The following is a 10,252-nucleotide window of genomic DNA, read 5'->3' as shown; positions in this document are numbered from 1 at the left end:
AATATTTTTGCGCTTTTTTTTTTCTTCAAGATTTTTAGAATTTTGTTCTTTTCTACATGTGAAAGACTTGGAAACCTTGTCAAAAACAACTAAGCCCATCTAGAGGCCTTGTCGAGCCATCTCTTATCTAGTGTTTTACTTGATGTCATATTACTCGAAATGTATTAAAATAAATTTGAGAAGGTCTTGATTAATGAAAATACATATTTCTATATTAGAATACCGTCTTGTTAAAACTCAAAAATTCATTTTATTAATATATAGTTCGTTACAAAATATATATGTATATATCGCACAGTTAAATATTTCAAGAGATAAACGAAAATAAACATCGAAGACTTTGCTTTGGACCACTGGCACAAATTTGGACAAAAAAAAGCCCATTAAAACAAATTTGACAAAGAGGCCCAAAACGAAATACCGAACTCAGCACTGAATGGTTGAGATCAAACTTTTTGACGATCCAACGGTCAGAACCTTTCAGCCATTCATTTAAATTCGATCTTAATTATAAACCCTAAATCTCCTCTTACCAGCCATCGTCGCAACTCTCTCGCTCCCTAGAGTTTCTCTTTCGCGGCCGCTGCTCTTCTCTACGATCTTCGTTTCCAATCAAGATGGTAAGCCCAACACGCCTTATATTATTCTGATCTGTAATACTCTATCGTTTTCTTCTCTTTCGTTAGCATATGATTCAGCTATATATATATATATATCTGTTTATATATTGTTGAAACATGATGGCAGTGGAAATCTGTTAGGATATCGAATCGAAGCGGCATTTATTTTCATTTGGGTTGGTCCAAAAATTAGGTCAGAGTTTGAACAGAGTCCATAAATTCTGTTTGTATTTTCGGAAAATGGTTGCATATGAATCATATGATAATGTTTTGAAAAAATGATGTGGTGAAATTTAAAGGTGATAGAAATAAGTTAGGGTTTCAGAGACGGATTGTGTAGTAATGGATGTTTGGTTGCTCGTTGTAACAGGTGCTTCAGAACGATATTGATTTGCTTCACCCACCAGCTGAGCTCGAGAAGAGGAAGCACAAGCTCAAGAGGCTCGTGCAGACCCCCAACTCTTTCTTCATGGTATGAATACTAATCGATTGTTGCGTATGCTTTTGTGTTTTTTGTATTTGTGTTGTTTGGTTATGAATGTTCAAGTGGGATGTTGCTCAGTTATGAAATGTTTAAGTGGGATAAGAGTATACTAATTTTGATTGTTTTAAACTTGAAATAGGATGTCAAGTGCCAGGGGTGCTTCAACATGTAAGTGTTATCTGTTTGTGCAGTTTTTTTTTAGTATTTTTAAGATTGTGCGCTAAATTGCGAAGAAAGAGAATTTTGTTGTTGTTTAGAAGTGAATTTAATGGAATTGTTTGTGCAGAACCACTGTGTTCAGTCACTCGCAAACAGTTGTGGTGTGTGGGAACTGCCAGACTGTGCTGTGCCAGCCTACCGGTGGTCGTGCCAGGCTCACTGAGGGTTGCTCTTTCAGGAGGAAAGGGGACTGATGCTCCTGCTAAGACCACTTTTGACTCATGTTAGTTTATGTGAAACGGAGCCTTTTGAAGGTTCATTTTCGTGGAAGAAAAGAAATGGGTGCTGTTGTTATTGTCAAGTTATCTAGGTTTGGGTTCCGATATTTAATTTTGTTAGAATTGTTCTGGACTTAGTATGGCAGTGCCGCGTTTTGAATTTGTTTTAATTGAGTTTGCTATTTGACATTATGAGATATCAATTACATCTTGAGATTATATATTGTTCTTGAAGCGTTTTCCTTCTCTTTTTATTTGATATCTATAAATTGCTTGTTTTGCTGTTGCAGTTTATAAATCTCTGTCTTGGGTGAATATCGTGGGAGTTCTGTAATGTGTTCTTTTACCTCTTTTATTTATACCTTGGAGGATTTGACGATCATCTCCTATCATACAGGTAGTTATATTATGCTTTCTAGGACTACTGATTTAGGTTGATCGATGGTGTTCAGCGTGCATATCTATCAGCGAAATGTAGTTTTAGGGGTGTATAGTGGGTATCATTATTGTTTAATTGCTCTGTTTTTGGGCTATATTTATGTAGCTGTTAAGTCTCATGTTGCCCATTGATTTGCGGGATAATTTGAGTTCTTTTAGTAGTTTCTTTTGGTTCAAAGAAGACCTATGACTCAGAGGCACGAGTTCAGACTCTTACCGATGAGTGGGTGAGTTAAAACTCTTATCGTGGCGGTAATCATGTGTCCGATTAAGGTAATCTCGGACTGGAGTTTGAAGTCTCCACAGCTTCAGGTTGCATGGAGTATTCAATTGCTGTCCAATATTTCTTGAGCGGTCCAATAGCTTCGGCCAGCATGGTGGTGAGGTAGTGGAAACTTAGACGGAACGGGAGAGTGAGGGAGGTAGGTGGCCCAGAGAAATGGGAGTTGCTGGCTTTATATTTTGTATGTGATTGCGGTTGGTTATTGGGTCATATGTGCTCAGTTGCAGGAGCATGATCTAGTTTTATCCTTTAAAGCTTATTAACAAGGGAACTTTAACGAAAAACTTCTGGTATTGTTTATTTGAATGAAAAATCGTATTTTTACACTAAAAAGTTAATCTTGGTACTATTTATTTTATTTTTTATTTTATCTTTATCATTAAAATTTAAAGTTTTCAAATCATTTTAGTTAGTTTTCCTATTAACAACTAGGCTCGTTGAATCGTGGTTTTTGGGTCGTTGCATATGAGAGCCTTTTTAAATTCAAAGCGAAAGGCCCGATATGCTTTACATAAACTATTTACTGTGCTTCTGTTTCCAATTGGTGCGTCTATTCGTTGTGGGGCTCATATGAGTTAACGATCATCTGTCGGTCGGTTGTGCGGGTCTCATAACTCGTTATTTAGCAACACACGGTTACACGGAAAAGATTTTTGGATGTGTGGATGAACGATTGACACCACGTTTCTCTATCATCAACGATCTTATCTCTAACATTAGGTTTTTATTTTTTTTATTTTTATTTTATCAGGTATAGAATCAAAGACTGTATTAAATGACGAGAGTGACCCCAAGTAAATGACTTTTGGAGCTTTTGCTTTGTAATGTTGTGACACTTTTCTCCCAATAATTCATCCGACTAATTACACCCAATAATTCAAGCGACTAATTACTTTAATTACTTCCAATGGCTCTACTGAGTTTCTATCTTACAATCATTACCCAATAAACAAATGTCAAAGCAAACAATCTAGTGTTTCTGTGTATAGAATAATGGGTAAATTACACTTTACCATCTTAGGTTTAGAGTTTATTACAATTGCATATAACATGATCAAAACATTTCACTTTCATACCTCACATTTTATTTTATTTCAATATAGTACATCCGTTACATTTTTCATCTATTGATCTGTTAAGAGATGACATGGCTGCCACAGTTGTGCTACGTGGCTACCAAATTTGTGTTACGTGGCAAAAAAATATTTTTTTTAATTTATTTAAAAATAATTAATTAAAGAAAAGTTATAAAAATTAAAAAAAAAAATCCATAACCCATAACCCATCTTCTTCCTCGAGACGCCCCCTTTCCCTGCAACCAAATCCCCCAATCCCACCCAACCCCACCCCCACCCCAACCCCCACCTCTGCCGCAACCCCCCACAAGGGGTTTTTTGTTTTTTATTTATTTATAACTCTTCTTTAATTAATTATTTTTAAATAAATAAAAAATTATTTTTTTGCCACATGGCACAACTGTGGCAGCCACATCAGCTCTTAATAGATTAATAGATGGAAAATGTAATGAATGTACTATATTGAAATAAAATAATAGGTGAGGTATGAAAATGAAATATTTTAAAGATGTTGTATGTAATTGTAATAGGTCCCAAACATACGGTGGTAAAGTGTAATTTACCCTAGAATAATCTGTACTTCTCCAGTTGCGCCTCACATTTGATAGCAATTTCTTGATTAAACATATGTCTTTGTACTTTGTAGTATACAACAACAACAACAATAAAATCTTATCCCACCAAATGAGTACTTAGTAGTATCTTGTTGACAAATATGTCGATGGATAATACTTGTACATAACCAGTAATTTCAAATCTTAAGTTCAAAGCGTGCTCGGACAACTTTACATGATTCTTTTCTTATGGGAGTATTGGAGTACAAATAATTTCCAATTTTTCTTGTGTAAATCTGAATTAGGAGATGATACCGGTGCACGACAGTGATGTATAGTTTGGTCGGGCAATTATTGGTGGGTCTCTACCCCAACACTAATATTAAATTTTAATTGAAAATTTGCATGTATCTGAATCTTCATATATCTTTAAGAGACCGAGTTTCCCCCAAACTTGTCTTTTAGTTTAACATTTTTATTTTTGAAAACAGCAAGGCCTGTCGTCGATGCTGCCGACATTTCGTAGGAAAACAAACACAAGCACGAAAAATAAGGCTAAATAACTAAAATGATCATTGATATTTACATAATTAATAGAAATGGTCTTTAAAATTAAAAATCAATAGAAATTGTTCCTGATATTGTTCACTATCCATGATTTTGGTCATTCCATTAAAAACTCTTTGGGCAATTTAAAAAACTTTGTAACTCAATTATTTCTTAATCAAATTCAACCCATAATATATCAAAATGAAGACACGAAAGTGTAGAGCAAGATTAAACCTATTTAGAAGCCCAATAGTTGCCGAAGATGGCCGCAAAATAGCCTGAAAGGTGATTAGTCAATGGGAAAACTAAAAACTCGCCGAAAACATGGTAAACTTTAAATATTCATAACTTCTTCAATATTCAACGAAATTGAGTAATTCAAAAACGAAAATCATACTTCTCGACGAGACGAAGATAATAGTACCTTTCTCAATGGCTAAACATTAGCTGCCGTCATTTTCTTGGAACCAATGAATTCTTATAGGGTGACAAACCACTCATTTCATATTTCAAGTTCAAAATTTGCAGTATACTTCCAATCCTCAAAAACACGATTTCTTTGAGATTGCGTGATAGTAAGGGTTTGATATTGGGAGTGGGGGTTTACTGACAAATTTTAATTGTATTGTTAATTTTATTTTGTATTATGCAATAAAGAAAAAAAAGGCAATTCATATTTAAAGTTTAAACTAGATGTAGAGATAGTTTATATGAGTTCGAATAAAATTTCCCAGACATTTATATATATATATATGGGGGTCTCTCCCATTCTCTCCCCCTTGCAGAAAACATTGTGTAAGCAGCAGTTTCTGTGAAGCCGCAGCATACAGAGCAACCTAATTTCATCTGTTCAAACAACATTTAATTTGTTACTAGATTCAGTGTCACCGTTGCCCTTATTGACTCTCCATTTTTTCTTCCTCTCTCCCCTTCTCTCCTTTTATCGAGTTAATTTTAAAGAGCTATGAGGGTCATTCTGCTATCTCATTTTTCATCCGGAACACTAGTTTTTCGGTGATCTTGGTGTGCTCTGCGTATGTAGATTATACACACTCAGAAGTTCCAGCAAACCGTGATGAACAAATCCCCCAAATTTGGACATTGATAGGGTTGTTTTTCTTGGTCGGCAGGTTACTATCATGTCTTGTTTAACGGCAAGAACAGGGCGGCAGAGACAGCGCTACGACGGTCATTTGAGGCTTGTTTCAGGGTAAACACTTCTAACACCTCTTTGTTTTTGGTCATAGATTGTTTCCTTCGTTCTCTTTCGATAGAAGGAAGCGAGTGTTTTACTGTTTACTGAGAGTATGAATCCCACGTCGGAGATTTAAAGCCTTGCCAACTCCGTCATTATGATAAATTATTGATGCTGTAGCATTTTGCATCAATTATGTCTCAAATGATTTTTTATCTTATTGTGTGGAAAAAATGAAATTTGTACTGTAGATGGTATTCAGGTGATAACAAGCTTATCTCTGGGTCCCAATGTTTTGTCACAAGAAGTTGCCAAAGACTCCAAAATTGCTTGTGGCCAACTGGCCAAGGGTTAAGTTGCTAAAGCTGGTGAAAATTGACTTGTGATAGCTCATGGCTTTATATTCCATTCAGTTATGTTCACACTTCACATGCTATATGCGGTTTTGGAAATTCCCCTTTTAGTCATTCCACACTTGGAAGTGTTGTCTAATGTGAGTTAGTAAGCTTATCATGCTACACATATACAGCTATTTTCAAATTTAGTCTTTATATAAGTGTATTATCTTTCGGAATCATCAGATAAGACATAGAAGGCAGAGACATATCTCAATTGTCGATATGTTACCTAATGGCTAAGAAACACGTAAGGATTTAAGAACTTTATCGTATGTGTATGTATGCTTATGTCTCTTAGCTATCTTTGCATTTCAATTGTTTTTTTGTATCTAGTAATGAGTTGAACTTTAGCAGGGTTTCACTTCATCTTGAGTTGACACTATAGTAAAACCCAAAGTATTTGCTTTTTACGGTTCTCTTGTTTTGTTATCTGTGATTGACAATGTTATGCTTGCAATATGGCATAACTCGGAGTGGTAACTGTTTATCTCCTCTTAAGAGGAGGATTATCTGTTATCTCTCCTTGAGACTCTCATAATTACATATTAAGAACAATAATTATGCTTATGAATACGATCGTCAACTATTAGTTTAGTCTTCATGAATAAAGGAGGAGAATGCTATAAAAACTAACAGTGTTTAGCTTGCAGTATAACTGATATAGTAGAAACGATAACATGAGTAATCTAAAGAGTCGTCATGAATAATGCAGGAAAATGTTGTAAAACTTTACGTAGATACCTTCCTCTTGTTGATTAGCCTGGAATAAGTACTTCGGTAGGCAGAGTCTGCAAGTGATTGGACTCGTAATTTCAGAATCAAACCATTTTGTTTGTGATAATGTAATTAAATCATGGAAGCTTCATATAGTATGGTTCAGTAGGTACATCACGTCATCATAATTAACTAGTTCATTCATTGTGTTGGTCCTATTGCTTATTTTCACTGGATATCCTATCCGTACGTTGTTGATGTTGTTCTTCCTTCAGAAGTACCCCTTCTCACTCTTTAAGTTTTTATGGGGGCTTTTCCTCATTCTGTATTTCTCGCATATTAGTTGAATCTGCTTGAATGGATACCTTCCTCTTACCGATTAGCCTGAACTTCAGCTACTTAGCTAGAAGAGTGTGCGGGAGCAAATGGACTCTTAATATCAAGATCAAACCTTATTGTTTGTAATATAGGCAACTCATGGAAGGTTCATAATATGGCAGTTATGGTTCATATGTATAACATGTCATCATAACGTGTTGATTCTTTGCATTGGTCCTAATCCTTTCTGTAGGGTATTCTATCTGTTATCTGTATGTCAATGATGTTCTTCCCTGAGCACCACGAGGGTTTATCGAGGACTTCTATAACATTTCCCTTCTATATTTCCTTTTCAACCAGCTACACTGTCACACGTTAATTTGGAAGTTTTTGAGGGAGTTATGGTTTTAACTTTCTATCTGGTGTAAAAAATAGGTGTATTCCTTATAAGTTTGAAAAGATTGCTGGCGGTTGCAATGGCAATATAGAGCAAAAATTGCTTGTTCTCATGATTTCTTCACCAAATCGGGATGATCTTGTGTTTCCAAAGGTATTTATCTTCCTTCTTTATTTGCTCTAAAAGCTCTAATTTGGTCGAATATTAAGCATAAAAAAAACCTTTCGATCAGGGTGGATGGGAGGATGACGAAACCATGAGGGAAGCTGCCTGTCGCGAGGCCTTGGAGGAAGCAGGAGTGAAGGGAGTTCTTCGTGTAGGTTTCTCTTCCCCTGCTTGGTAACAGGCACGGACACCTTGGCACTTTAAATTTCAAATGCAACAGAATTTGTACCTGGACATCTAAATTTACACATACTCTCATGTACCCTATTGTTGTAATGGATTCTCACTTCATGTGTCTATAGTATTGGAAGTCTGTTTTCGTGGTTTTACACGATCTTCGTTTGTACATTTTTAATGTGATTACAATGTCTCATGCATAACACTGAGACTGATCATGATTCTCTACATAAAATATGATCAACTTAATATAATACAGACTCTGAGACTCAAGTAAATAAATAAATTTCATATTTGCTTCCAGGATAATCCACTGGGAGTTTGGGAGTTTAGAAGCAAGAGCAAACAGAACAGCTGCAATCTGCAAGGAGGTTGTAAAGGTTTCATGTTTGCAATGGAGGTGACTGAGGAGCTTGATTCCTGGCCCGAGCAGGCTAACTATGGAAGGAAATGGGTGAGTTCTATACACTGATGCAATTTTTTTTGGTCCACCAGATAAAATACAAGGAACCAGTTGAAAGAAGCATTAAAATTTGTAACCATTTTAGCTAACTCTTTGGCATGATTATAAGCGAGGACTTCATATAATTTGTTGGTTGTAACCATTTTCAGCTCACCGTAGAAGAAGCATTCAGATTCTGTCGTTATGACTGGATGCGAGAAGCGCTAGGAAAACTTTTGACAACCCTATCAGAAAGCAGGGAGAATAACACAAGAAATGAACTGGAAGAACTTCCTTTGAGGCCAATCTCCGAAATTGGATCAGAACATCCAATGTCCTCATCACCGGTGTGCTTTGCTAATCATTCCAGTATCCACAGCTTGCAGCTTAAAAATTTAACCAGAAAAATGAACTGTACAGGATTGATCAATGATCACAGGTCATGTAAAAATCCCTTGTTCTGAAATTGTTGTATTTTTTATAGTAATTATGTTTATTTTTAAGTAAGTTTGTTCAGATCTTCTCATTTGTACAAACCTGTAATCAAATCAAGGGTTGAGAACCCTTATATTATATACTTGTACAAATATTTATAATTTGCTTTAGAAATGCTGCTAAATGCTGGCACAATGCAGAAAACGAGCAAAACAGATAAAAGCCAAAAAAAATCTCAAACTCCGGGAATGATCTTCAAACACGACAAGAAAATTTCAAACCTCCACACGGTCCTCCAGAACTCGAATCCTTGCAAAAATGCTTGAGCAGAATACGACAACATTCACCCTTGGCAGAAAAATCTTTGTTTAATTGATCTTTTTGGTTAATTAGTTTTAGTTTAATAGGGGTTTAATTCGGAAGGCCGCAGGGGTTAAATCAACTTTGTACTTCTCCCCTTCCGTATCTCAATATTCTTAGACGACTATGTGAACTCGTGCATTGACGAAGATCTTTTGCTTCACAATTAGCCTCGAGAGCAAGCTGAAACAAGAAGTTTTTCAGTATGATTATTACATTTTTATAATACTGTCGCTAATATATGTGTTATAATATAAAAAATAAAGACATTATTAATATTTAAGGACCTATACCCAAGTGTTTAAACATGAGTCAACTAGTAACACTATGTGATAGTATAATAACCACACCTCCTTTCAAACAACTAGAAGAATATATATGATTATGACAAAATTGGAAAAAATCAGATGACCTTGCTTGACTGTCAAATCTTCATGTTGTGTTACTAATCTACTCATTAAAGTACAAATAAATGGCCATGTTAATATATATGAGCTACTTATTAACAGATGACAATGTAAAGTAAACACTTAAAAAAATTTCACAAAATAAGATTTTTTTTTTTTAATAAACGATATTATCTACACTAAGGGGGAGGGGGTGAGCTTTGCCTCACAATGGGCTAGCAATAATGTGGTTGAAATTTCCATTTGGCGAAAATTAAATCTATGACCTTTCACTTACAGGTGAAGAGGAACAAGTTAGAAAAATACATATGACTATGACCCAATGGGAAAGGATCAAAGGACCTTGTTTGTGTGCCTAACTCAACTTTGTCCTAGTTGTCTAGATTGTTGAACTGACACCCTTATCAAACCCTTAAACCATTCCATGTTACACGGGGAGGGTTCCTTAAATCTTTGACTCTATACCTTTCTTTCCAACACATCTTTCCATTCACACATCTGTTTTATTTGTACCTTGAAATTGGAGATTCATGGGATTCACAAAATCCAACTTGCCCTTTATTCGAGTTTTCTTTGACTTTTGACACTTAATTTTCTTCCCCCATGAAGCCACTATTCACCTACTAATTAGTTCTCAACACCACCCACCATTCATGATAAATATATCAAAACTTCTTGTTGTTGTTTTTTTCTTTCTGTTTTCTTACACCAATAAACTAATTAATATTAAAGCTTTTTTAAAATTATTCTAACACACTAGTGACACTCTAAACTTAGTTGGCTAATTTATTTTCACTTGACGT

General features: G+C 35.3%; 2 protein-coding genes across 3 annotated transcripts; both read left to right on the top strand.

Annotated features, from left to right (window-relative positions):
- The first annotated feature begins 471 nt into the window (after positions 1 to 471).
- On the top strand, positions 472 to 1,766 carry LOC103950383 (40S ribosomal protein S27-2). Its single transcript, XM_009361581.2, has 4 exons — positions 472 to 620; positions 991 to 1,092; positions 1,244 to 1,272; positions 1,391 to 1,766. The coding sequence occupies exons 1-4, from the start codon at positions 618 to 620 to the stop codon at positions 1,515 to 1,517; spliced, it is 261 nt and encodes an 86-aa protein (XP_009359856.1). The 5' UTR covers positions 472 to 617; the 3' UTR covers positions 1,518 to 1,766.
- A 3,556-nt stretch (positions 1,767 to 5,322) lies between these two features.
- Positions 5,323 to 8,820, top strand: LOC103950382 (nudix hydrolase 12, mitochondrial). Of its 2 annotated transcripts, XM_048574746.1 has the most exons (6): positions 5,323 to 5,475; positions 5,572 to 5,651; positions 7,502 to 7,616; positions 7,696 to 7,779; positions 8,110 to 8,259; positions 8,418 to 8,820. In XM_048574746.1, the coding sequence occupies exons 2-6, from the start codon at positions 5,581 to 5,583 to the stop codon at positions 8,709 to 8,711; spliced, it is 714 nt and encodes a 237-aa protein (XP_048430703.1). In that variant the 5' UTR covers positions 5,323 to 5,475; positions 5,572 to 5,580; the 3' UTR covers positions 8,712 to 8,820. The 2 variants fall into 2 exon arrangements, with proteins under 2 accessions (XP_048430703.1, XP_009359855.1); XM_009361580.3 differs by having other exon boundaries at positions 5,326 to 5,651.
- Positions 8,821 to 10,252: the final 1,432 nt, after the last annotated feature.

This window comes from the organism of the source record quoted next, unplaced genomic scaffold (assembly GCF_019419815.1).
Source record: "Pyrus x bretschneideri cultivar Hongxiangsu unplaced genomic scaffold, Pyrus_bretschneideri_v1 Contig74, whole genome shotgun sequence".
Classification (NCBI taxonomy): Eukaryota; Viridiplantae; Streptophyta; class Magnoliopsida; order Rosales; family Rosaceae; genus Pyrus; species Pyrus x bretschneideri.
The sequence above is the reverse complement of the archived record's forward strand: the minus strand, read 5'-3'. Positions and strand labels throughout refer to the sequence as shown.